Source organism: Mus pahari, chromosome 9 (genome assembly GCF_900095145.1).
Source record: "Mus pahari chromosome 9, PAHARI_EIJ_v1.1, whole genome shotgun sequence".
Taxonomy (NCBI): domain Eukaryota; kingdom Metazoa; phylum Chordata; class Mammalia; order Rodentia; family Muridae; genus Mus; species Mus pahari.
Window position 1 is genome coordinate 45840059 of NC_034598.1, and position 23779 is coordinate 45863837.

Below are 23779 nucleotides of genomic sequence, written 5' to 3' on the forward strand. Positions count from 1 at the left end.
AGTTCCCAGGAGGGTCCTGTATCACGCAGTGACCATGATGCCATGCAGGCAGCAGTGCAGGAGAAGAACACAGCCAGGTGTGGGCGTCCTGCCTTTCAGAGATATATATGGCTCACCACAGTGGGTGGAGGAAGGACAGACAGATGGCCTGGCTGGGGAACATGACTGGTGTGACATGACTTAGACACGTGTCCCTACCCATAGCATTCCCACCTGGAGTATGGGGAAGACTGACGAACAGAGATGACACATGAATGTCAGCTGTCAAGAAGTGGGGAAGGGAAATGGCCATGGGCTGAGGGCCAGCATGCTGACAGCCTATACTTGGAAGGTGCCTGTGACCCAAGATGGCTGCTGGGTTGTGGCTGTCACACAGAGGGTCCAGGTAGGGCGTAGGTAGGAAGGAGAGAGATGTACCCACTGTCACCCATTTATGGAACATTCCTTAAAGCACGCATCCGTAGCAGCTGAAGGGAGGCTGGAGGCTCGTCACATGGGAACATGCCTGAGCCCATCACACTGTGGACGACAGTCTGTAACAGTGCACTTACATGCGTGGGGTGGGGCAGACAGGCCACACCCCTCACGTTGTTCCCGCCTCTGCCCTGCAGTACTCGCTGTGCAATGAGCCACTCATTGAGCTCTCCAACCCCGGCGCCAGCGGCTCTGTCTTCTATGTCACCAGCGACGATGAGTTCATCATCAAGACTGTCATGCACAAGGAGGCAGAGTTCCTGCAGAAGCTGCTGCCTGGCTACTACATGGTGTGTGGCCGGGGTGTGGGGATGTGGCAGGGGCAGGCGGGCGGCTGCAGGAGTGAGAGCTGGGCTTCTAGAACCTTCTCACCGGCCCAGCATGGGGAAGTGTGCAGGAAGGCCCACCTCTGTCCTCCCACCCTGCCATGCCCTCCGGGCCCACAGCAGCGTCTCCTCAGGCACATGAGGGCCAGGGATGCAGTGAGCCATAGGCACACACCTCTTATGAAAGGCCAGCGGTGCAGGGCTGCCTCCACTTCCACTTAACAGGGCCAGACCTCTAGTCCCACTGGGGTGGACCAAGAGTGACAGGTGTGACCACCCTGCGTAGCTCAGCACAGACCTTTGAAGCATTCATTGTTCATCCACTGAATGATGCCCAGGTGGGGGACCCCAGATGTCCTGAGCTCAGGAGCCGGTGACTGTGTGCTGGGGATGGGATGAGAATGCTGGCCTTCAGAGAGCACAGGGAGACTCCAGGCCCAAGCTTCGGCCAAGGACAGGTCATACAGAAAGGCGCCTGTCCCCAACCTGATACACTGAACTGCATCATCACAGGAAAACACAGGATAGGAAAGAAGTGATTCCCCATGTGTGCAGTGTCATATAGTCATATGTGGGGTGCACTGATGAAACAGAGCACTGCAGACTGACACCCTGTCTGCAGACCAAAGAAACAAAAAAGTGTTAGTAGGAACTGAAGGGGGAACCTAGTGGTTAGAACCAGCTGCTCTCACAGAGGACCTGGTCTTGGTTCTCAACACCCACCGTAGGCTTACAGCTGCCCATAGCCCTGGCCTCCGGGCAGCAGACACACACAGTGTGCGTATTCACACATGTAGGCCAACACTCACGGACATAAAATAAAAACAACTAGAACAGAGCCAGATGGTGGTCTTTACTCCCAGCACTCAACAGGTCTGAGTTCGAGGCCAGCCTGGTCTACAGAGTGAGTTCCAGGACAGCCAGAACTACACAGAGAAACCCTGACTTCAAAAACCAAAAGCCAACCAAGCAAACAAAAATCAAAAATCAAAAAATTAGATGCGAGGGTTGGGGGCGTGGTCAGGGTGGAGCCCCGCCTAGAATCCCACAGAGGGTCTGGGGGTGGAGTGCAGGTGGGCAATTGGGAAGTCACCAGTCCCCACCACTCTTCTGAGATCTGAGGATCAAGCTGAACCACAGCAGCCCCCAGCCTCCATACGATGGCTCCTTGTACTCACCCTACAGAACCTCAACCAGAACCCACGGACGCTGCTGCCCAAGTTCTATGGGCTGTACTGCGTGCAGTCTGGCGGCAAGAACATCCGCGTGGTGGTCATGAACAATGTGCTGCCCCGTGTTGTCAAGATGCACCTTAAATTCGACCTCAAGGGCTCCACGTACAAGCGCAGGGCCAGCAAGAAGGAGAAGGAGAAGAGCCTGCCCACCTACAAGGACCTGGACTTCATGCAGGACATGCCCGAGGGGCTGCTGCTGGACTCCGACACCTTTGGCGCCCTGGTCAAAACACTGCAACGAGACTGCCTGGTAAGCCCCGCCCTCACGGGAGCTGCCGTGCGTGCTCAGGAGCGGAACAGTTCCTGCTGGTGAGGCAGGAGGACCACTCAGGCTAGGGTCAAAGCGTGGGCAAGCTGACCTGTCCCATAGAGAAAATACTGATGGGGCTGGGGTACTGCTGGTGGTCAGCGCTTAGGCAGCACGGGGCTGGCCTGGCCTCTGTCCCCAGCACCACACAAAAAGAAGCAAGGAGTTGGACTCCACAGGAAGACCAACAGAATCTACTAACTCGAACCCTTGGACTCTCAGAGTCTGAACCACCAACCAAAGAGCATAGAAGGGCTGGCCCTAGGCCTCCCCGCTCACTTGTAGTAGATGTGCAGCTTGGCCTTCATGTGGGTCCTGAACAACTGGAGTGGGGGCCGTCCCAAACGCTGGCCTGTCTGTGGGGCACATTCTTTTAGTTCGGCTGCCTTGTCTGCCTCCGTGGGAGGGAAGCGTCCAGCCTCACAGAGACTTGAAGTGCCAGGGGAGGGTACAGGGGGGACCCCCACCTGCTAAGGGAAGAAGGGGAGGGGCGGAGGCTTGTGGAGGGGATGACTGGGGGGGCAGTAAGCGGGATATAAAGTGAATAAGTAAAAAATGTAAAACTAAAAAAAAAAGGAAAAAAGAAGTTGGCAGGTAAACAGAGCTCAAAGGGTGGAGACCCTGCCCTCCGTGAGGGGCCCAGGGCTCCATCCTGCTGCCGCAGAAACCAGGAGTGAAGGGACACCATAATGGTCCTGAGTGAGCAGGATGTGAGAAGTTACTGCCTCCTGGGGATTCTGGAAAGAGTGTGGGGGGGGGGGCAAGTGGAGGGGAGAGGACACAGCCCAAAGACTGAAGGGAGGCCAAGCCAGGAGTGGTGACACATGTCTGTCATTCTACACCTGGGAGGCTGAGGCAGGAGGATTGCCACATTCAGGTTTCAGACTGGACTACATAGTGCTAAGGGTCTCATATAGCCCAGGCTATCCTGGAGCTTGCTATATAGACCAAGCTGGACCCAGAGACACTGCCTGCCTCTAAAAATAGCCTCTCAGGTCCCTGACCCTGCAGAGTTGGGGTAGGGGGCAGGCATTGGCAGTCCGCACCCTGTCTTCTGAGCTCCCGTCCATAGTCCTCAGGCTCCATGAAGGACCAGCTCAGGGGGTCTCTTGGCTCTTCTGCCTGTCCTGAGCGGCTCTGGCTTCCAGCCCTGGGAGTCACCCCACCCCCACCCCCTGCGCCACCCAGGACCAAGCAACCTCCTCCTGGGCCGAGCCCTCTCCATCCAGGACCCTGCTCATCCTGACCACTTAGACACCTTGGCCAGGGTGCCTGCCACCAACCTGTCCCTGCTGTCAGGTGCTGGAGAGCTTCAAGATCATGGACTACAGCCTGCTGCTGGGCGTGCATAACATCGATCAGCAGGAGCGGGAGCGCCAGGCCGAGGGTGCCCAGAGCAAGGCGGATGAGAAGCGGCCTGTGGCCCAGAAGGCTCTGTATTCCACAGCTATGGAGTCCATCCAGGGTGGAGCCGCCCGTGGGGGGGCCATTGAGACAGATGACACGTAAGTGGTGTGCTCACTGCGGCTTCCTATGCAGTTACAGGCCCCGGGTACAGGGGAAGAGAAGCCGGGCATGGTGGGCACACTTACATCCCAGCACTTGGGTTGGAGGCAGAGGCAGGGGAATCATGAGTTCTGGGCCAGCCAGCACTGCGTAGTAAGACCCTGTGTAACAAAAAGAGGGGCAGTGGCTTTGCAGTGACCCAGCAGGAGGCCTACATGATACCCCTTCTTCATCTAGCCGGCACCCCATGGCCCCGAGAGAGAAAGTACCCTGCCCTGAGAGTTGGAAGGGAGAGCTGCCATTCATAGGCGTAGGGATAGGACTCTGAGAACTGTCAGCCGCAGCCCGCCTGTGAGGGACAAGAGTAAGCAAAGGCCTGTGCAGCTGTCCCCTCACCATCTTGGCTTTTGTAGGGTCTGCGTGGGGCCCCGGAGGGGACCAGGTGAGCCTGTGTGTCCTGTGTGGAGTGAGATGAGCCTGTGGGGCTTCAGCTGTAGCAGCTTCAGGGCTGTGGGCCGCTGAGGCGATGAGGGAGACCACTAACAGGACTGGGCCCCATGGGGCAGGCTTGTTGCATTAACACCTCAGGATGGTTGAGGCAGCCGTGCCCTGTGGTGTGCATGTGCATGGAGACCTGCTGAGGTTGCTCAGGCTGGGCCCCAGGGCAGCTTCTGCCCGTCCGCCTGCTCCCACCGTGGTGGTCCCGAGTAGAGCCTGGCTCTCCTGTGCTCGGCTGACACGAGTCTCTCCACAGGATGGGTGGGATCCCAGCAGTGAATGGGCGCGGGGAGCGACTGCTCCTCCACATCGGAATCATCGATATTCTGCAGTCCTACAGGTGCGTGGGCCACGCCCACCAGGTTACCCGTACTCACCTTTCCACCTGGCCACACCCCTCAGGCTGCCTGGTCATGCTCACCTACCCACTTTCCTTGACCCCAGCCCAGCCAGTCTTCTGCTGCATCTGGGTTCCACCCAGATTGACCCTGCCCCTGCCAGTTGGACGCAGTGGGCTCCTCTAAGCCCTCCCTCTCAGGCTGGCCTTGGGCCAGTGGGCTGACAGTCTGGGCCTGTCTGTCTCCAGGTTCATCAAGAAGTTAGAACACACCTGGAAGGCCCTCGTCCACGATGGGGTGAGTTCGTCCATTCATTGCACCCATTGGCCCTGCACTGAGCAGGCCAGGGTGGGCAGGGGACATACAGACGCCCTGCAGCTCAGCACTGGCCTCTGGCCTGGTTCCCACTGGAGTGCTGGGAAGGGTTTCGCTGTGTGCTGAGCTGCTGGGGCTTCCACAGCCCCTGCCTCAGTGACCCCCCACTCCAGTGTTCAAGACTCCTATAGAATCGAGGCTTAAACAGAGAAACTTTCCAAAGGGTCCTTAAGATGGTCCTGGCAGAAGCTTCCAGAATGTGTGCTAAGGTTAGGGAGGAGAGGCACTCCTGTTATCCAACCACTCAAGGGGCTGAGGCAGGAGAACCCTGGGTGTGAGGTCAGCCTTGGCCTCAAAGTGAATGTGTGTCAGCAAACAAGCCAAAGACCGGTGTGTGTGTGCATCCTGTGACCTGTGACCCCTGCCCCACCGTGCTTCCTAGGACACTGTCTCTGTCCACCGGCCCAGCTTCTATGCAGAGCGCTTCTTCAAGTTCATGAGCAGCACGGTCTTCCGGAAGAGTTCCTGTGAGCCACCACCTGTGGGAGGGGGCAGAGGGCCAGTGAGTCCCCAGCTGGGGTTGGGGGAAGAGTGAGACCAGCCAGGCAAGCTCCAGTGAACCCCATCCAAGGCCCTGGGCCCAGAGGGGCCGCATGTCACAGTTCACATAGGCCCAATGGCAGGACATTGGGAGGGGCTAGCAGGCAGGGCCTCACCCAGCCTCCTGTGGCAGTCCTGAAGGATGGAGCATCGGACATAGACAGTGAAGGAGGGGGAGTTGCCGCCAGGAAGCCGTGGACCCTGAGGCCATCCCGGCACTGACCCCTTGCCCCTTCTCCTGACTCGGCAGCCCTGAAGTCCTCTCCATCCAAGAAAGGGCGTGGTGCCCTGCTGGCGGTCAAACCCTTGGGGCCCACTGCCGCCTTCTCAGCCAGCCAGATCCCCAGTGAGAGAGAGGATGTGCAGTACGACCTGCGGGGGGCCCGCAGCTACCCCACGCTGGAGGATGAAGGTGACCTGCCAGCCTGGGCACATGGGCAGGGGCATGCCATACAGTGGATGCAGAAGTCCTAGGGCAGCCTGAGCCCAGGAGGTGATGGGAGGCGAGGAGGGAGGGAGCTCACCAGCAGGAAGGAACCAGTGGTCCAGGTTTCTGACACTAACATGACTGACCAGACTGGACAGGATGGCTGATGGAGCAGAAGGCCGGCTCCTCAGGTGGAGCCGCGTGGGAGGGGGGGATGGGCGCAGCCATACAGGCTCCTGCTTGCTGCTTCCACAGGCCGGCCTGACCTCCTGCCCTGCACCCCACCGTCCTTTGAGGAAGCCACCACAGCCTCTATCGCCACCACCCTGTCGTCCACCTCCCTCTCCATTCCAGAGCGGTCCCCTTCAGACACATCGGAGCAGCCCCGGTACAGGTAGGCAGGGTTCCAGTGGGTGGAGCAGGTGGGCACAGCCCTGTGTCACCACGCTCTGACAGCAGGTACCCATCTCTCCCACAGGCGGCGCACGCAGTCTTCAGGCCAGGATGGCCGGTGAGCCCCCCTTCTTTCCCCATGGCCCCACCCACCTTAAAAGGCAGCAACATTTGGCACTGAGCTCCAGGCTTCACCCCACAGACACTACAGGTCTGGCCGGCTTCCAGAACCTCCCGACCCTCCTGCACCTCAGTTCCAGACACCAGAGCAGTGCCAAGTTCCCCGGCGTGTGGGCCGCTGGCCACGTGGCCACCTGCTTGTGCTGTGAATGCACACTCCAGGCCTCAGCAGGACCCAGCGGCTACTCCCCAGGGATCACCCCAGGCTAGGACTCCCCGGGAACCAGGAATTGCATGCAGCTCTGGGGTCAGGGAGGAAACTGAGGCTGGGCCATCCTCTGCAGGCCCCAGGAGGAGCCCCATGCAGAAGACCTGCAGAAGATAACTGTGCAGGTGGAGCCGGTGTGCGGTGTGGGAGTTGTCCCCAAGGAGGAGGGTGCAGGGTGAGTGCCCCCCTCACTCAGGGATGCCAGGGCTCTACCCGCCCAGCCAGCCCTGCCTGCTCTAAACACAAGAGGGAACAAGTGGGTGCCCACGTGTCACCAGAGCACTGAGGCATAGGGCGGAGTCCTCCTTAGGGTTTCTGTGACTGCTGAGCACACGAGCATAGTTGTTTAGGAAGGGAAGGGTTTATTCCCACTGGTAGCTCTCAGGTCACCTCCATCACTAAGGGAAGTCAGGGCTGAAACTGACTGAGGGCACTAAGGGCACCTCACCCTGCATTTTTTTATACCCAGGACTACCTGCAGGGTGGCCCCGCCCACAGTGGGCAGGACCTCCCACATCCATCAATAGAGAAAATGACTGTCTGGGTGTGGTGGTGCACACCTTTAATTCTAGCACTCAGGAGGCAGAGGCAGGGGAATCTGTGAGTTCAAGGTCAGCCCAGAACAGAACGAGTTCCAGAACAGCTAGGCTGTGTTGAGTCTGTTTGAAACTAAATGTAAAAATCAGTAAAAGAAGAAAATGCACTGTAGTCTCATATGCAGGACAGTGTAACAGGGACAGACTTAGGCAGGACAGTGGGGTTGGGGGACAGTGTGACAGGCAGACTTGTGTGCAGGACAGTGTGATATTTGACGGGACAGTGTGACAGGGACAAGCTAAGGCAGGACAGTGGGGTTGGGGGATAGTGTGACGGTCAAACTCATGTGCAGGGCAGTGTGACAGACTCGGGCAGGACAGTGGGGTTGGGGCCGATTTCCTCAGTCACCAGTCCCTCTTCAAGGATGCCTGCCTTGTGTGCAGTTGACAGAACTGGGCAGCACGGAGGGCTATGGGTTGAGATCTGTCCCCAAAACCAAAAATAGTGTCCCCTGAGATGGAGAGAGAGTTGGTAGATCCAGCTAGGGCTGGGAGAGTAGGTGTTGCACAAAACTCTCTCTGACTATCACTGTTGTGTGTCTCCAGAGTGGAGGGCCCCCCATCTGGGGCATCGGCTGCAGCCACTGTGGAAATAGACGCTGCCAGCCAGGCCTCGGAGCCTGCGAGCCAGGCCTCAGATGAGGAGGACGCGCCCTCTACAGACATCTATTTTGTAAGTTCCCCCAAGACCCCTCCTCAGGCTGCTTTGGGCCCTTGGCCTCCAAGACACCTGTGACAGTTACAACGGCTTCTGTCTCTGGTGTGATCATTCTGGGTGGCAGGGCCATTGCTCCCCTTGGCCGTGGGGACACCTGAGCAAAGACAGAGGCCCTGTGTCGCTAGCAAGCTGGGAACCCACGCGAAAGCTTCGTCCTTCTGGGGGAGGGACACTCGTGATAGTGTGGCCTGGGGACCTGGTGAGTGACTGGAGGGGCTCCATGCGGCCTGCCCTGTGAGATGGGACACGCCCCTTCGTGGACAAGGCAGATCCGGCCCCGCCCACCATGGAGAGAAGTGTTGTCCAGAACAGGGATATACCCAGAAGCAGTCAGAGCTGCAGCAGCCCCTGGGTCAGCTGGCACGATCACAGTGTCATCTCTTGACCCTGGTGCTGAAACCTCAGCTGGGGTCTAGGGGTCCTCACTGCTCCCTACTAACTCACCCACTGTCCCTGAGCTCCTCCCACCTGGTCAGACACACTGTCACCCATGCTGGGGCCAAGGGTGTGTGTGTGTTGCTGCTTTGGGCCCAGGGCTGTGTTCTGGGTTAGGTCCTGGCCTTATGGGGTCCCTAGTCCCCGACCCAGCCACACATCCTGCTTCTGTCGCCTGTGTCTGCTAGCCCTGCTCAGCTGCCCACCTGTATCCCCTGCCTGGTTCCCGCTTCATCCTCTACCCTCTCCTCTCTTCCTTCCTCCCGCCCGGCCCACTGTGTGGCCAGTTCGCCCATGGGAGATACTGGCTTTTCTCTCCCCGTCGTCGCCAACTGCGGGCCGTGACACCAAACCACACAGGCGCTGTAAGTGACCACAGCCCGCCACGCGTGGAGATGGGGCTCCGGAGCACAGCACCCTACACCCCTTCTTTCAAGTGATGGAGGGAAAGCACGGCTGTAGTGTAGGTCAGCTGAGCCCCGCCTAGACCAGAGACAGAGACGTCCTGTGACCTGAACGCCACCCCCTCTCAACTACCCACCTGTGGCCAGGTCTGCAGGACCCCAGCCTACTCATGTCACTCATGGGTGTGGGCATTCTGTTATCACGAGGCTTGAGTGTTGCAGGGACCACTGAGCCAGGATCTGCCCTTCCATTGCATACTTCACAGGAGGAGAAACTGAGGCTCAGGCCACACAAGGAACCCACAGGGCACAGGGTTCAGAAGAACCCATCCTCATAGTCCATCACTTGTCCTAGTGACCTTTCAGGACACGTGACTGTGATGCAGTGGGCCGGCCATGTAGCTGGAGCTGTCACCTCTCTTTCAACAATAAGTACCAGGCCCAGAGAGAGAGTCCTGCACAGTCCTGGAGGTAGCAGGACTGTCTGTCACCCCAGCGTTAAGAGGTGGAAGCAGGATCTGCAATTTCATTGAGCCAGGGATGGCTAAGTTGGGGGTGCAAGGCTGCCCTCTGCAGGGCAGATTGTTGGGCTCCTTGCAGGAGGTAGATAGACCACAGCGTCTGGTTGGCCTCTGGGGGGATGGCACACTCCGCCATACCCCCCCACCCCGCTCTTGATCTACCTGCTCAACACCGTCAACCTTGTTGTCTGAGGCCCTTCTGTGCCCCACTCCTGGGACTGTGTTCCTTGCCACTGGGAAACCCTGCAGAAGGCAGGATGACAGCCCAGGACTGGCTCTCTGGGGTTCCGGCCCTGGGGAGCCCGATGAGGTTCCCTGCACCTACAGTGCTCAGCAGCCAAAGCTGCAGTGTTGTGTCTGCACTGTGCTCAGCTTCAAGCTGTTGGGGCTGTCGAGGGTAGGGGTAAGCCCAGGGAGGTCACTACAGGCTGGACCAGTGGGGAGCAGGGTAGTGGGACAGATGTGGCACGTGGGGAGGAGGAGGGGAGGAAACCCCCGGCCTGCCCCCTGCCGGCCCTCCTGCACCCCTGCTTCACTAACTGCTTCCCGCTGCTGCTCCCCTTGCCGCCGCTGTCGCTTCCCCAGGGCCAAGGGTTGGGGGCAGGTGCCCCTCACAGGGACCCGGGGTTGCGACTGCTCCCCGGGGTTGGAATCCCCCTCTTTTACTTTCTGTCTCTTCCTTCTGCCTGTCTGCTCCTCGCCCCCCTGCCCTTCTGCACCCCTCCTGCACGCGCTGCACAGCCCACCGACGAGAGGAGCTGGGTGTACTCCCCGCTTCACTATAGCGCGCGGCCCGCCTCCGACGGCGAGAGCGACACAGTAAGTCCCCAGGCAGGGTGGGAGGACAAGGCCGGAGCTCCTCCCCCTCCCCTGGCGACTCCCTGCCCTCCTCTTCTAGCTCCTCCTCCACTTCCTCCTGCGCCTCCTCTTCCCTTTGAATCCTCACCCAAGTCTTCAGGCTCCTCTTGCTCCACCTCCTCCTCCCTCCCCCGACTCCTCCCCCTCTACCCCCCACCCCCTCCCCGCTGCTCTGGGCACAGGGATCTCTAGGTGTACCAACCTTTTGGCCCGGGGAAAACCAGGCCTGGCCTCGGGGCCACCCACACCTGTAGCTCCAAGGCTGTAACAGGAAGCTTAGTGGATGGCAGGGGCCCCGCCTGGGTCCTGCCCTCCATCACCTGCCCCTCTCTGGTCTTTGCAGTAACTTCTATGCAGTCCCCAATCTGGAGCCCAGCGTCCTTCTGCCACCCCAGCCACTTCCTGGAGGCGCTGCCCCCCACTGGGGCTCAGAGCTCAGCGACATCACCCTGATGGCCCTGGCCCGACCTTGTTCTCTCCCTCCCCACCGACGGACGTCACTGGCCAGGCCCAGCCCCAGGATAGCTCAGGCCGCCATCAGCTGCTACCTGTGCCTGTTGGGGCAGCAAGATTTGGAGTGCCCATCTCTGTATTTATTTCTGGTCTTTTTTTTTTTTTTTTTTTTTGACGAAGAGTGAGCACAGGTGTGATTTTCTAGGAAAAAGAAAACCCAGGAAGAGGCTGCAGCCACCAGCTTAGGTGGATCAGGCTCTACGTGTCTCACTACTCTGGGGACAGTGGCCAGGTAGCTCCAGTAAAGGCCACACACTCCAGGACTCTTGTTACGGCTTGCAGAGGAGACAGGCCCTGGAGCCTCCACTTGCCAACCCAGGTCTGTGCTCCTGAGTTGGGTCACTTCAACAGAGCCCCTCCGTCACCTCAGGTTTGGGACCCGAGCAAACCAGGACTAGGCATGCCCCGTGGTCTTTCTGCATCTGTTTACTGCCACTGGAAGGACATCCCCACGCATGACTGTCCCCTGATGCTGACTGGTAAGGGTCTATGTCGTCTGCCTCTCATCCCCTTGAAGCCCTGAGCTGGTGCCGTGGGTCCCCTCGACTACCCCGAGAAGAGCACGGTCAGGCTGGAGACTGAGGGCTGGGTCCTGAGACACCCTGGCTGAAGAAAATAAGGGAACGTGATATCACCTCAGCCAAGCCAACTATGTCCACCGAACACCAAGGAGATTGCGGCCAGCAGTCTCCTCCCGGGCAGACCCCAGTATGTTGGGTACAGTCCAATCCTGTCATACCCCTGCTTCATGGATGCTCCACCAATGGTGTGCTGGTAGGAGGAGTCAAGCTGAAATGTTCTGAAAGCCAGCAGCCTGAAGCCGCTGCTTTTGCGCCAGCTGCATAGGCCTCTTGGGTTGCACCTTCAGGGACAGAGGTCAGGACCTGGCTGGCTTCCAAGGACTGCAGCAGCCTGTGGAAGCAGTGAGGAACATGACACAATCATCATGGCCAGAAAAGGCATGGCCAGGGAGAGGACCCGTGCGGGAATGGGGATGGGGGAGCAACAGTAGGAGAGATGGACAGATGCCTGTCACTGGACCTCAGTCCCCTTCCTGTTTCGGGATGCACAGTGAACACACTGGTGAGCTACTGCAGGAGTTAATTCAGGGGCTGCAAAGGCAACTCGGGTTGGGCCTTGCACAGACCTGGCAGGTGTAATGTCACACTTGTCATCCCAGCACTTGGAAAGTTAAAGCAAGAGGGTTGTGGCAAGTTCCAGGCTAGCCTGGGCTACAGAGTGAAATGAGACCAAAAGGTAAAACTCCCAGGGCTGGCCCTACCACTCAGTGGGCAAAGCTCACCCAGCTGCATAAGCCCCGAGTTCCATCCCAGCACCACAGAAACCAGATGGGGTGGCACACAGCTGCTGTCTCTGTCTTGGGAAGTAGAGGCAGAAAACAGACATGCAAGGTCATCCTTGGCTGTAACCAGTTGGAAGCCAGCCTGGGCTACATGAGGCCCTCTCAAAAGAGAATCTGTAAATATCTTTGTGACTCCCCATCGTGTCCCCATCCTGTTCTCTCAAATGGCCACTATTGCCCCACCGTGGACAGTGTGTGAACTGTACTGTAAGGCCTGGGGGCGCCTCCAAGGCTGAAGGGTGCCCTCTCGGCCCACCTCTGTTCTCCTCAAGCCATCCCAACAAGTCCCCTGTCCAGCCCCACATCAACCTCAGTGCAATATGCCCTCCCCGTGGGGTCCCTTGGCACGGTACTGTCTGCAGCCCCTTGTTTCTCACCCCCTAGCTCCTCTCTCTGGTGGTTAAAAATCGCATTGCACATCCTCCCTCCCCTCCCCAGTCCTGTTTTTATTGTTGAATCATTCTGTAAACTACAAACCTCGTGTGTCTTACTCATCAGGACTTGGGATCCTGGTCCTCAGCCTATGTGGTCTGGTGTTTGACAATCCAAGTACAGTGTCCTCTTGGCACCAACCAGGGGAGCCTGTCCCTCCAGCGCAGCCGGCAAATGTATGCAGCCCAGGTCCCCGCCCCACCTGTCACAGCCCCTCTTTTTGAGATCTGTAATAAATCTCTAACAAGAAACAGCTCCTCTCCGATGACTTCTGCGTGCGTGAGATGGAGAGCAGGCGAAGGGTGGATTCCCAACTCGCAGATGACTTCCTTTCTCCAAGCCTAAGCTTCCCTATCCATACATTAGCCACCAGTTGAGCGCAGTACACGAGCTGCCGGGCGGAGTAGTACTCAGACACGTCCTGGAGTCAGCCAGAGACTGTCCGTTCCTGTCCTGTTTTCTTAGCTCAGAACGGGGTGCTACAAGGCTACCCTAGAAACCGACGACTCCCGCGAGCGTTTGGGTCTCCGGGTTTCAATTTTTAGAACCACAAGCGGCCGGGCATGTTTAAGTTCCGCCCACTCTGGCCACGCCCCGTTGACGTCCCCTTTCCGGCCCAGCAAGATCCCCAGCGCAGTTTCTGGGTTCATTGGCCACGCCCTCAGGTCCAATGCGTCGATCTCGCCTCCAAGGCCCCGCCCACCGCCGCTCCACTTCCTCCCACTCCTCAGTCCGCCACTCTCGACTACACATCCTGCCCGTTCCCATTCACGGTTCGTGGTTACAGATGTCAATCTTGCCTCAGCCCCGCTTCCGCCCTCTCAAGTCCTGAGATGCACTCCTCCGCCCACTGGTTTACACCTGTCAATCTAGCTTACCAGACCCCGCCCACCCCGGCTCCAGTAACCGCCAGTCTTGCGTCCCTTCCCAGGCCACGCCCCGCAAAGGTCCGCGGCCCAGTCTCCCCATCTACAGTTGTCGATCTCCGTAAGCCCCGCCCAACACAACGCTACTTTTTTCCCACAAACGCCTCTGCTAGGCCCCGCCTCCAAGGCCCCGCCCCACTAGGCGCCTCTTCCGCCCTAGAACAACCGCCTCCTAGTTCCGCCTCCCTAAGCACGCTACTCGCAGGTCACCTAGGGCGCGAGGGAAGGCCCGCCTAGGTCCGTCTCCTTCACTGCATGAATGGAGCGTCAATCCGCTAGTTCTAACGGCGTCCCTTTAGGAATCCACTACGTGTTCCAAGCTTGAGAACTCCGGAGAAATCTCGGGTTACGTCGTCCCTGGCGTCCGGGGTAGAGGGAGTAAGTAACTCCCTGGGATCAGGCGCGCTTTGGGCAGTCCCGAGAGCGCCGCGGCCAAGGAAAGCCCCCGGCGCCAAGCTTCCTGGTTGTTTGCGCGCGCGCATGCGCGGCGCGGGCCGCCAAATGGGTCGGGACTCTCGCTCGCGCTCACGGTCTGCGGGTCGCAGGGGTCGGAAGCAGCGGAGCCGCAGCCGCAGCCGCAGCCGGAGCCGCAGCCATGGGCGGAGCAGCCGAAGGCGACGGGAACACGAGCGGCGACGCGAACGCAAGCGGCGCAGCCGAGGGCGCAGGTGAGCGACTTGGGGGCTGCTCCGGCCTGGGAGCCGAGGGGCAGGCGGGGCGTTATCCGAGTCTGCCGGGGACCGCGGGCTTTGGGCACAGGGACCGAATGACTCCACGCCACCTCTGCATTCACAGACACTGGCTTGTCCCCGGCTGGCCTCCTGCGTCAGCCTCTGCAATGCTCGGGACTACAGGCCATTGCCTCACAGTTAATTCTGCTCGGTTGACGGCCCTTCTTCTCAAGGGGCTGTACTTGTAACAAGTTGACCAAACTCTAATCAGGACACCGTTCCTACAGCACTGGAGATACAAGCTCGAACAGCCACATCTATCTTTTACTGTGGGGACTGGGGATTCGAACTCATGTCCTCAAAATACTACCTGGTGGTGCTTTTTCCTCCTTCGTGGTTCCTGGGCTGTCAGAGACTCCATCTTTTGGGCCTCTTGTCTGTCATTTCTTATCCCTTCTACCTGTCATCCCCGCAGGACTTGATGGCATCGGTAACCCCAGTACTTAGGAGACAAACAAGAGCTGGCCTGGCTGTAGAGGGAGCCATCTGACAGCATTATAGAGGTCGTATTTAAAATAAAACAAACACTCAGAAAGCATAGACAGGAGGGTCTCTGAGTTCCAGAACAGCTAGGGCTACACAGAGAAGCCCTGTCTTGAAAAACCACATAAAAAGCCAGGCAGTGGTGGTGCATGCTTTTAATCCCAGCACTTGGGAGGCAGAGATAGGTGGATTTCTGAGTTCAAGGCCAGCCTGGTCTACAAAATGAGTTCTAGGACAGCCAGGGCTACACAGAGAAACCCTGTCTCAAAAACCAAAAATTAAAAAAAAGAAAAATTTCATAAAAAAGAATTACTCCCTCACTTTCAACCTTCGATTCCCTTGCCGTATCGTCTGTTATGGCCTTGGGGCTTGTGTAGCTCTACTATGAAGGGCAACCTAGTTCATGTGGGGAGCGATGTGATTTACAGGTCAGTGAGGCTGTAAAGGCAAGTACTCGCTTGGTATTGGTCTTGGCTGTGACCCCAGCACCTAGGATGGTGCCCCAGCGGCAGCCAGCATTGAGCAGGTCTTGGTGTGTCCTTCCCACAGGTCAGATTCGGAAGGAGAGCGGCGGCAGAAGTCTAGGAGGCGAAGCCGGAGCCCTCGACCACCCCGATGGCACTCACAGAACCAGTCCTCGTGCTCTGACTCGGGTGAGGAGCGGGCACAGGGCTCCCGGGCCCGGAAGGGTCACAGGCGCTCGTGGTCTCCAGGGTCATCAGCGTCTAGCTCGGACTCCCCAAGACGCTCCCGGAGTCCCGGGGCAGCTGCCCTGGCCCTGAGCCAGCAGCAGAGCCTGCAGGAACGGCTGCGGCTTCGTGAGGAGCGGAAGCAGCAAGAAGAGCTGCTCAAGGCCTTCGAGACGCCTGAGGAGAAGCGTGCGCGGCGACTGGCCAAGAAAGAAGCTAAGGAGCGCAAGAAGCGGGAGAAGATGGGCTGGGGGGAGGAGTACATGGGCTACAGCAACACCGACAACCCCTTTGGAGACAACAACCTGCTGGGCACCTTCATCTGGAACAAGGCCTTGGAGAAGAAGGGCATCAGCCACCTGGAGGAGAAGGAGCTGAAGGAGCGCAACAAGAGGATCCGGGAGGAGAACCGGCTGGAGCTGCAAAAGGTAGGCCGACCTCCCTCGCACACGCCTGTGTGGGAGCTCACATCCTCCTCTGGAGGCTGGGTATTCCTGGCACACGCCTCTCACCATGGTGGCTCCTGTGTTGCTGCCCAGGTCAAACAGCTGCGGCTAGAGCGGGAACGGGAGAAAGCCATGCGGGAGCAGGAGCTGGAGTTGCTGCAGCGGGAGAAGGAGGCAGAACACTTTCAGGCCTGGGAGGAGCAGGAGGACAGCTTCCACTTGCGGCAGGCCAAGCTTCGGTGCGCTCCTCCCTGGCCTTCTATCGGAAACTACAATCTCCCTTTCCCCTGGCTCTGCGAGGTGTGGCATGTGAACTCCAGAGACAGATCCCTGGGGAGTCCATTGTCCTGAGTGCCCGCAGCCTCACTGAAGGGACCTGAGCACAGATCTGGTCAGATGTGTTGGGGACCCCAGCTCAACCCTATTATCCCACCTTGGGGAGGGCCAGGCTCACAGGACCATCTGACACTCCTATCAGTCTGAACCTGTCTGGCTGGTTGGGGCCGAGGGTCAGCTATGCCAGCGGAACTCTGGCCCTGACCCTGCTACCCCATTTCCTCCCACAGCTCCAAGATCCGAATCCGAGATGGGCGAGCCAAGCCCATCGACCTGCTGGCCAAGTACATCAGCGCAGAGGATGACGACCTGGCAGTGGAGATGCACGAACCCTACACCTTCCTCAACGGCCTCACGGTGGCAGACATGGAGGACCTGCTCGAGGACATCCAGGTGCTGCGCATACCTCGGCCCGCGGGTGGCTGTGCCTGGCTCTGCCCTGTCCTACGTTGCCTCTGCCCTCCTCCCCATGCCCTTCCTTCAGGCCCCAGCGCTCACAGCCCCGCCCCACAGGTGTACATGGAACTGGAGCAGGGTAAGAACGTGGACTTCTGGCGGGACATGACGACCATCACAGAGGACGAGATCGGCAAGCTCCGCAAGCTGGAGGCCTCTGGCAAGGGCCCAGGTAAGCAGCTCCTCGGAGGCCTCTGCAGAACCTCAGCCTTCACCAGGGCACACAGTCTGACTTGGTGCGCTGCCCAGCTTCCCCTACTAGGCAGGCCTGTTCCTGAGCCCCCGGGGTGGGGCAGCTGGGAACCTCAGGCCATGCTCAGCGACCTGTCCTCCAGGTGAGCGCCGTGAGGGAGTCAATGCCTCGGTCAGCTCCGATGTGCAGTCAGTGTTCAAGGGAAAGACGTACAACCAGCTGCAGGTCATCTTCCAGGGCATCGAGGGCAAGATCCGTGCCGGCGGCCCCAACCTGGACATGGGCTACTGGGAGAGCCTGCTGCAGCAGTTGCCTGCACACATGGCCAGGGCCAGGTGAGGCTGTCATAGGACCTTGGCACCAGGGTCCCTTCTTGACCAGTGCTTCTCTAGTGATTGTCATCTCAGCACCGGGCTGCCTGTCCTGCTGCCTCTCCCAGGCCCCTCTCCTCTCCCTACCTTTACACACCACACATTTCTTTTTCCTCCCTCTGTCCCCTCCTAGCCTGGCAAGAGAATTGTATATAGATTCCGTACATGTTTGGCAGTGTGGTGTAAACATGGCAGCTGGTAGCTGCTGGCTCGCCTTGGTTCCTCTGGATGTCTCCCATCCAAGTAGGCCAAGCACTACAGCCAGTTGGGGCCACACTGTGTGAATGTGCCCTACCAAGGGACTGATATGGTGACACCCTGCTTTTCCCAGGCTCCGTGAGCGCCACCAAGATGTTCTTAGACAGAAGCTGTTCAAGCTGAAGCAGGAGCAGGGTGTGGAGAGCGAGCCACTGTTCCCCATCCTCAAGTCGGAGCCCACGGCCGCCCACAGGTTAGCAGCGTGACCCGGCAGGTGGGGGGCCCTTAGGTGGTGAAGAGCTGGTGCAAGCCTGGCAGGATGGGCCTCACCCCTCCCTTCACCACCCTGTGCAGCCCCGAACCTGAGGAGCAGCCCCCCAGCCCCGGGACTTCAGTGGACCCAGTGGAGCCTGTGGAGCCTGAGGGGGCCACAGCACCAGGAGAAGCAGAGGGGGAGGCAGTGCTGATGGAGGAGGACCTGATCCAGCAGAGCCTGGCGGACTACGACGCTGGACGCTACAGCCCACGGCTGCTCACGGCACATGAGCTGCCTCTGGACGCTCATGTGCTGGAGCCGCATGAAGACCTGCAGCGCCTGCAGCTGTCTCGCCAGCAGCTTCAGGCTACAGGTAGGGGCTGGCCCAGACTGGGGACCTTGTGGCGGGGACGGGTGTGGGCAGCCCCAGCTGACCCCTCTGCCCTCACAGGTGATGCGAGCGAGAGCGCTGAGGACATCTTCTTCCGGCGTGCGAGGGAGGGCATGGGGCAGGACGAGGCACAGTTTAGCGTGGAGATGCCACTGGGCGGCCGTGCCTACCTGTGGGCCGACAAGTACCGGCCGCGAAAGCCTCGCTTCTTCAACCGTGTGCACACGGGCTTCGAGTGGAACAAATACAACCAGACGCATTATGACTTCGACAACCCTCCGCCCAAGATCGTGCAGGGCTACAAATTCAACATCTTCTACCCGGACCTCATCCGTAAGCGTGCCACGCCTGAGTATTTCCTGGAGGCTTGTGCAGACAACCGGGACTTTGCCATTCTGCGCTTCCACGCGGGCCCGCCCTACGAGGACATCGCCTTCAAGATTGTCAGTCGTGAGTGGGAGTACTCACACCGCCATGGCTTCCGCTGCCAGTTCGCCAACGGAATCTTCCAGCTCTGGTTCCACTTCAAGCGCTACCGCTACCGCCGGTGACGCCTGTGGGCGCCCGCCCCGTCAGGCTGGCCCCTGGACAGCTCCCGGGTGGGAAGGCCAAGAGGACCAGGAGGCCTCCTTCAGAAGCCTTGGGAATCCGTGGACTACCTCTGGCCTTCGGTCACCAGCACTGTGCTGGCCGCAGTCCCTCTGGCAGATTCCTGCCTGTCTTGAAAGGATTTTTAATTGTTCTTGGAAAGACTGCTTGAGGTAGCAGAAAGGGCTTGTTTCCATGGACTTGTTCAACTGGGGAACCCCGTGTGGTTTTGATACATTTAATAGAAAGCTTATTCTAAACTGGCTTCTGATCTGAGTCACAGGGCAGATACCACACCCAGATGGCTCAGGGACTTGGAGTCAGGACTCGGGGTCTTCCCTGACAAGACCACCGCCGTCTGGGGAGGCGTGGCTGTTGCCACTGGGGTGGGTCCTTGTTTGCATCCAGCCAAGGATACCATTTGACAGCCCAGATTTGCCACCAAGTGTCACCCATTAGCGAGGCTGAGAGGCCACCCTGTCATCCCCATCCCCTAACCCCATGGAATGTAGCAAGACACACACCTGTCCAAATAAGACTATACTGCAGCCCAAAAGTAGCCCCATCCTGTTAGCCCAGGGAGGCCGTGACTAATGGCCTCTGCTGTGGGTACTCACTCATCCCCAAAGGTCCCACCAAGGCAGAGCTGGGACATCCGAGCTTAGGAGATAATTGGATGCTGTGCACAGCACGGAGCATGTTGGGCCTCCGTTCCTCTACCTGGGCTACAAGGGGTCTGTCCCCTCTCCTGCTACACTAGGAGGTCTCCGGCCTGCTGGCTTCACCTGTGTGCAGGGTCCCAGCTTGCAAAGAGGCAGAGCTGGGGAAGGGGGTGGGGGCATGCAGGTAAGGGCATCCCAAGGTGCCGAGTTGGAGAGCAGGCCCCGCCCTATGGAAGGAGGTCCAGCCAGCCTGGGGCACTGAGGAGCCATAGATGGTGAGGCAGGCGTGGATGCAGACCCTGTGCTCAGACCTCTCCCTGTGCACACAGGACTCTAAAGTCCCGGAAACTGCCTCCAGCTCCCACTCCAGCTGTTTCCTTCCTTTGGCTGTGTCCATGGCTAAGAATAGGCCCCACAGCCTGGCCCCCAGCCTCTGCGGAAGCCACAGCCGCAGGGGGTACGTCCTGAGCCTCGGCTCCCACACCACCCCAGCAGCCTTGAGCCCGACTCCTCCCTCCCGTCTTTGACTGTGTGGTTGGGAGCCTTAGCAGGAAACTCACCTGATGGTCTTGTGTGACCTCTGCATCGCACTATGTTTCTGCCTAAGTTTCACCATGCATTCTGAGCTCCATACAACAAAGATGAAGGTCCTTCAGCCATTGCCTGAATCTCCAGACCAGACATCCATATCTCAGGCCAAGGGACAGAGGAAGAACATGCACCGCCTCTGCTCCACCCACCCCCAGCCCATCCGCATCAGGAGCAGCCTCATCCTCTTCCCACCATAGCGCCACACCCTTACCACCAAACAGCCCTGCCAGGGTACCTAGTCATCTTTTTTTTTTATTAAAAGATTCATTTATTATTATACATGAGTACACTGTAGCTTCAGACACACCAGAAGAGGCTGTCAGATCTCATTATGGGTGGTTGTGAGCCACCATGTGGTTGCTGGGAATTGAACTCAGGACCTTCAGAAGAACAGTCAGTGCTCTTACCCACTGAGCCATCTCGCCAGCCCCCCAAAAACCCCAATCTTCATACCCCTTACACCCACAGCATTGATAACCTAGCCAAATGTTGAGGAGGTAAGGACATTTGCTTTGCCTCAGAAGCCTGAGCACAGGGTGATCTGTGTCCATTTCTGTCCCTAGCTTACGGGATGGATTGACAGGGCAGGCCCAGCTAGGGAATCAGGAACTACAAACCTCACCAAGGGAGAGGCCAGCCAGGGTTCAGGACCAAGTGTTGGGATGGGTAGGAAGCCTCAGAACTGTGAGACAGGAAGGGTGGGGGTGGTGCAGCAGGCAAGGGGCTTCCTGCTGCTAACAGGAATCTGGCTGACCCTCTGCAGACTATGGAACTTGGAGGCTGGGGTCATAGCCAGGCCAGGCATCTCAATCCCCACCAGGACCTGTCAGGGCCAAAGAGACCCAAGGTCACCTCCCCCATGTAGGCCTCCCCTCCTTAAGCTACCTGGCACAGGACTAACACCCCCTGCCTGGCTCAGTCATTCCGGGCAACTGTCAGGGCTTCACGCAGTGGGCCTGCAGGAGAGGGTTCCCCAAGACTGATCCATCTCTAGAGGGCAGCCTGGTCTCCGACCTTCCCCATTGCACACCTCCCCCACCCCAGCCCTCTCCTGCCCCTCCAGCTCTTGGTCCCTGCAGTCAGGCTGGAGCTGGCCATTGCTGTCCCAAGATCCCTGGAAGGCTCCTGGGCAGCCATGGCGAGGGTTACTTGCTGCTGTGCCAGGACCAGCCCCATCTGGCCTCTCAGCTCTTCCCACATGGGGCCTGGGCCTCCCGGTCCCTGACCTGTCAACAACTGATGTCTCTTTTCTCTGTCACCCTTGTGCCCTGCCTGGTTCCCACCCTAGCGGTGGCTGGCGGAGAGGCGAGGCCAGCGCAGGGGGTGGGGCTGACGAGAGACAGATGGAGACGGGGCGGGACGGGAAACAGCCTCACAGTCCCATCCCTCCAGCCCTGGGCTCCTGAGGGTCCCCAGCGGTCCCCTGTACCCACAGCCCCAGGGCTTCTGTTGGGGCCTCCCCTCAACCAACGTGACTTGGTTTCCCCGGGGAACTCCCCTACCTGCCCTCTGCCTGGCCTGGAAGACCACAGAGGACAGCTAGGTACAGACAGCACAGGTGAGTCCCTTGCCTACCTACTGTGACTACCACTGTACCCAGGTACGCCTCCGCATAGAGCCTGGGAAGCCCAGACTCACTAACAGCCCTGCTGTGGCCTGCCCACAGGGTGTAATGATAGCAGCCAGGTGCCAAAGTTCCCTGAAGGGGATCCTGTGGTATGACCTTTACTCCGGTGGTCTAGCCTGGGCAAGTGCAGTTTGCCTGGTGTATACTGGTTTCCTGTGTCTGGGTGAGGCCAGTCCAAGATGCTGTGGCAGTGATGAAGTTGGGGTTGGGATGTAATGGAGCTGGGGGCTGCGGTGTGTGGCTTGGAGCTGGACTTGGTGATTGTACTCACATAGGCTCAGCTCAGAACCTGGGCCGCATCTCGATGGCACATGGCCTACCCAGAGAGGGGCATCCATCCAATATGGCAGGAAACAGGCCTCGGGGGCCCCTTCCCCCAGCCCACTGCCACAGGATGGCACCTGCACCCTGGAGCTGTGGTACAAACAGGAAGCAGGCAGTGGGGGGAACAGCGTGCGGTGAACCTGAGTTGTGGGGCATGCACACTGGGTGTTTGGGGTGTTGGCAGAGCAGCCCACTGGGCACAGCTGGGGCCAAGGCTCAGGCTCAGGAGCTTATAAGCAGAAAGCCACCATGGGAGGCAAATTTGTTACACGGGGGAAACTGAGGCTGTGTAGGGTAGCTATGGGTGACTGAGGTGTGGAGAGCCCAGGCTGCTCTGAGGCCTGGTGGGGGAGGCTTGTTGCAAATGGAGGAGCTGGGAGGAGGAGGAGGGGCCTGGCCTGCAGAGCCCAGCCACACACCACATTCCACCAAGGCTGGAACTCAGCCACCCAGCCTGGGCCTCAAGGAATGAGCTCTAGCGGCCCAGGGCAGACATATACAAGGATGAGGCCCCATCCCAGACAGAACACCGTTGCCTACCACCCCCAACAGTGGAGACATGGCCCAGGAATGCAGTACCACCCCACTTCCCAGGGACTCAGGGTGGGAGGGTTCCAGAATCCTTCTGCTCCCTGGTGTCCAAAGCTGGGGTGTGGTGGCCTGTGCCTGTCACCGCAGCAGAAGCTGGAAGTAGATGGAGCTCAGTAAGTTCCAGGCCAGCCTGATCTACACAGAGTCTGCATGAGGACAAACAGAATTCCTGAGCTTTGAAATTCCCAGGCCCAAAGCTCCCTGCTCCAAAGCTGTGGAACCTGATGGGGCACAGAGACGCCAAGTAAGTCTCCTGAGACCACACAGCATGGGCTGCTGGCCAGCGTGGGAGGCTGCCAGACCTGCCTCAAGTCTCCCCTAGGCAACTTGAGCTTGCCATTATCACTTGAACCCCAGGGGAGGAAGGGAGGGGCTGGAAACTGCCACCCATCCTTGATGCTTGTCTCCAAAGAGCTGGCTTGTGAGGGACCCGGTGGCCTTGGCAAGGCTGGGCCAAGGACTGGACAGAGCAGGGGGCTGGCCACTAGTGAAGCCCGCCTTGGGAAAGGGAACATATCAGCCCTGGCACTGAAACTCAAAGATAGGCATAGCCTCAGAGCCAGGGAATGCCATCCACCAGGCTGCCCACACTGCCCTCATCCCTGAGCCTCAGTTTCGTCCCCGGATCCTCCTCTGGATGGTGCAGGCCCAGCCAGGCGGTGGTCTGTCGTAAGGCCTCCTAAGGGGAACCTGGAAACAGCTCCTACTAGGCTGCTTATACTTGCATGGAGCATTCTGGATTGCATAAATTGAACACTTATTGTGTGCCAGATATAGGCACAAGAAATAATTGTTCTCAGCATCAGCTGTCTTTACCTGAGGCTCTGGGGGCAAGAACAGACGATGCGTCCTGAACCCTGAGTGGCCAACTGTTAAAACCCTGGAGCTCAGTGGGAGGGGAGAGGGGTCTGGAGGTAGGGAGGGGCTGGCCATGTGGCTCAGTGGGTAAAGGTGGTTGCAGCCACGCCTGACAGTCTGAGTTCAGGCTCCCAAGACCCATGTGGTGAAAGGCGAGAACTAAGACCCACCAAGTTGTCCTCTGACCCACACACACACTGGACTGTACGTGTGCCCTTGCACACCCCCATGCATAAATGAATGATGTGAATTAAAAAAGAAAGAAATCTAAGGGAAAAGGCCAAACATGGTTCACACCAAGAATCTGAGGCAGGGAGGATCAGCATGAATTGCCAGCTTGGGCTGCACAGGAACACTGGGTGACAGACTTATGCCTGTCTCTGGTCCCTCTCCTCTCCTCTCCTCTCCTCTCCTC

General features: G+C 58.8%; 3 protein-coding genes across 5 annotated transcripts in view; all 3 read left to right on the forward strand.

The window, feature by feature from the left end:
- Positions 1–12900, forward strand: part of Pip5k1c (phosphatidylinositol-4-phosphate 5-kinase type 1 gamma) — a 27182-nt gene extending 14282 nt beyond the window's left edge. The window contains exons 6-19 of one of the 3 annotated variants that reach the window (XM_021204445.1): positions 612–764; positions 1986–2285; positions 3642–3847; positions 4603–4686; positions 4933–4981; positions 5442–5526; positions 5850–6011; positions 6282–6420; positions 6505–6537; positions 6884–6982; positions 7950–8076; positions 8844–8921; positions 10223–10300; positions 10683–12900. In XM_021204445.1, coding sequence (XP_021060104.1) covers positions 612–764; positions 1986–2285; positions 3642–3847; positions 4603–4686; positions 4933–4981; positions 5442–5526; positions 5850–6011; positions 6282–6420; positions 6505–6537; positions 6884–6982; positions 7950–8076; positions 8844–8921; positions 10223–10300; positions 10683–10685 — 1596 coding nt within the window. In that variant the 3' untranslated portion in view covers positions 10686–12900. The remainder of the gene's footprint in view (positions 1–611; positions 765–1985; positions 2286–3641; positions 3848–4602; positions 4687–4932; positions 4982–5441; positions 5527–5849; positions 6012–6281; positions 6421–6504; positions 6538–6883; positions 6983–7949; positions 8077–8843; positions 8922–10222; positions 10301–10682) is intronic. The other 2 variants (XM_021204446.1, XM_021204447.1) reach the window with 2 other exon arrangements.
- Positions 12901–14053: 1153 nt separating this feature from the next.
- On the forward strand, positions 14054–18971 carry Cactin (cactin, spliceosome C complex subunit). Its single transcript, XM_021205029.2, has 9 exons — positions 14054–14241; positions 15337–15904; positions 16016–16161; positions 16489–16651; positions 16772–16886; positions 17050–17242; positions 17610–17729; positions 17831–18105; positions 18184–18971. The coding sequence occupies exons 1-9, from the start codon at positions 14054–14056 to the stop codon at positions 18672–18674; spliced, it is 2259 nt and encodes a 752-aa protein (XP_021060688.1). The 3' UTR covers positions 18675–18971.
- A 2338-nt stretch (positions 18972–21309) lies between these two features.
- The window catches only part of Tbxa2r (thromboxane A2 receptor), a 5837-nt gene continuing 3367 nt past the window's right edge, over positions 21310–23779 (forward strand). Inside the window, exon 1 of the mRNA XM_021205664.1 lies at positions 21310–21522. The gene's annotated coding sequence lies outside the window, so the exon portion shown is untranslated. The remainder of the gene's footprint in view (positions 21523–23779) is intronic.

Excerpts from the sequence above, each read along its gene's own strand:
- Cactin (XM_021205029.2), top strand. The coding sequence starts at position 14,054 with ATGCGCGGCGCGGGCCGCCAAATGGGTCGGGACTCTCGCTCGCGCTCA. Across the intron at positions 14,242-15,336 it reads CGGCGCAGCCGAGGGCGCAG|GTCAGATTCGGAAGGAGAGC; the intron begins GTGAGCGACTTG and ends TCCTTCCCACAG. Across the intron at positions 18,106-18,183 it reads CCAGCAGCTTCAGGCTACAG|GTGATGCGAGCGAGAGCGCT; the intron begins GTAGGGGCTGGC and ends CTGCCCTCACAG.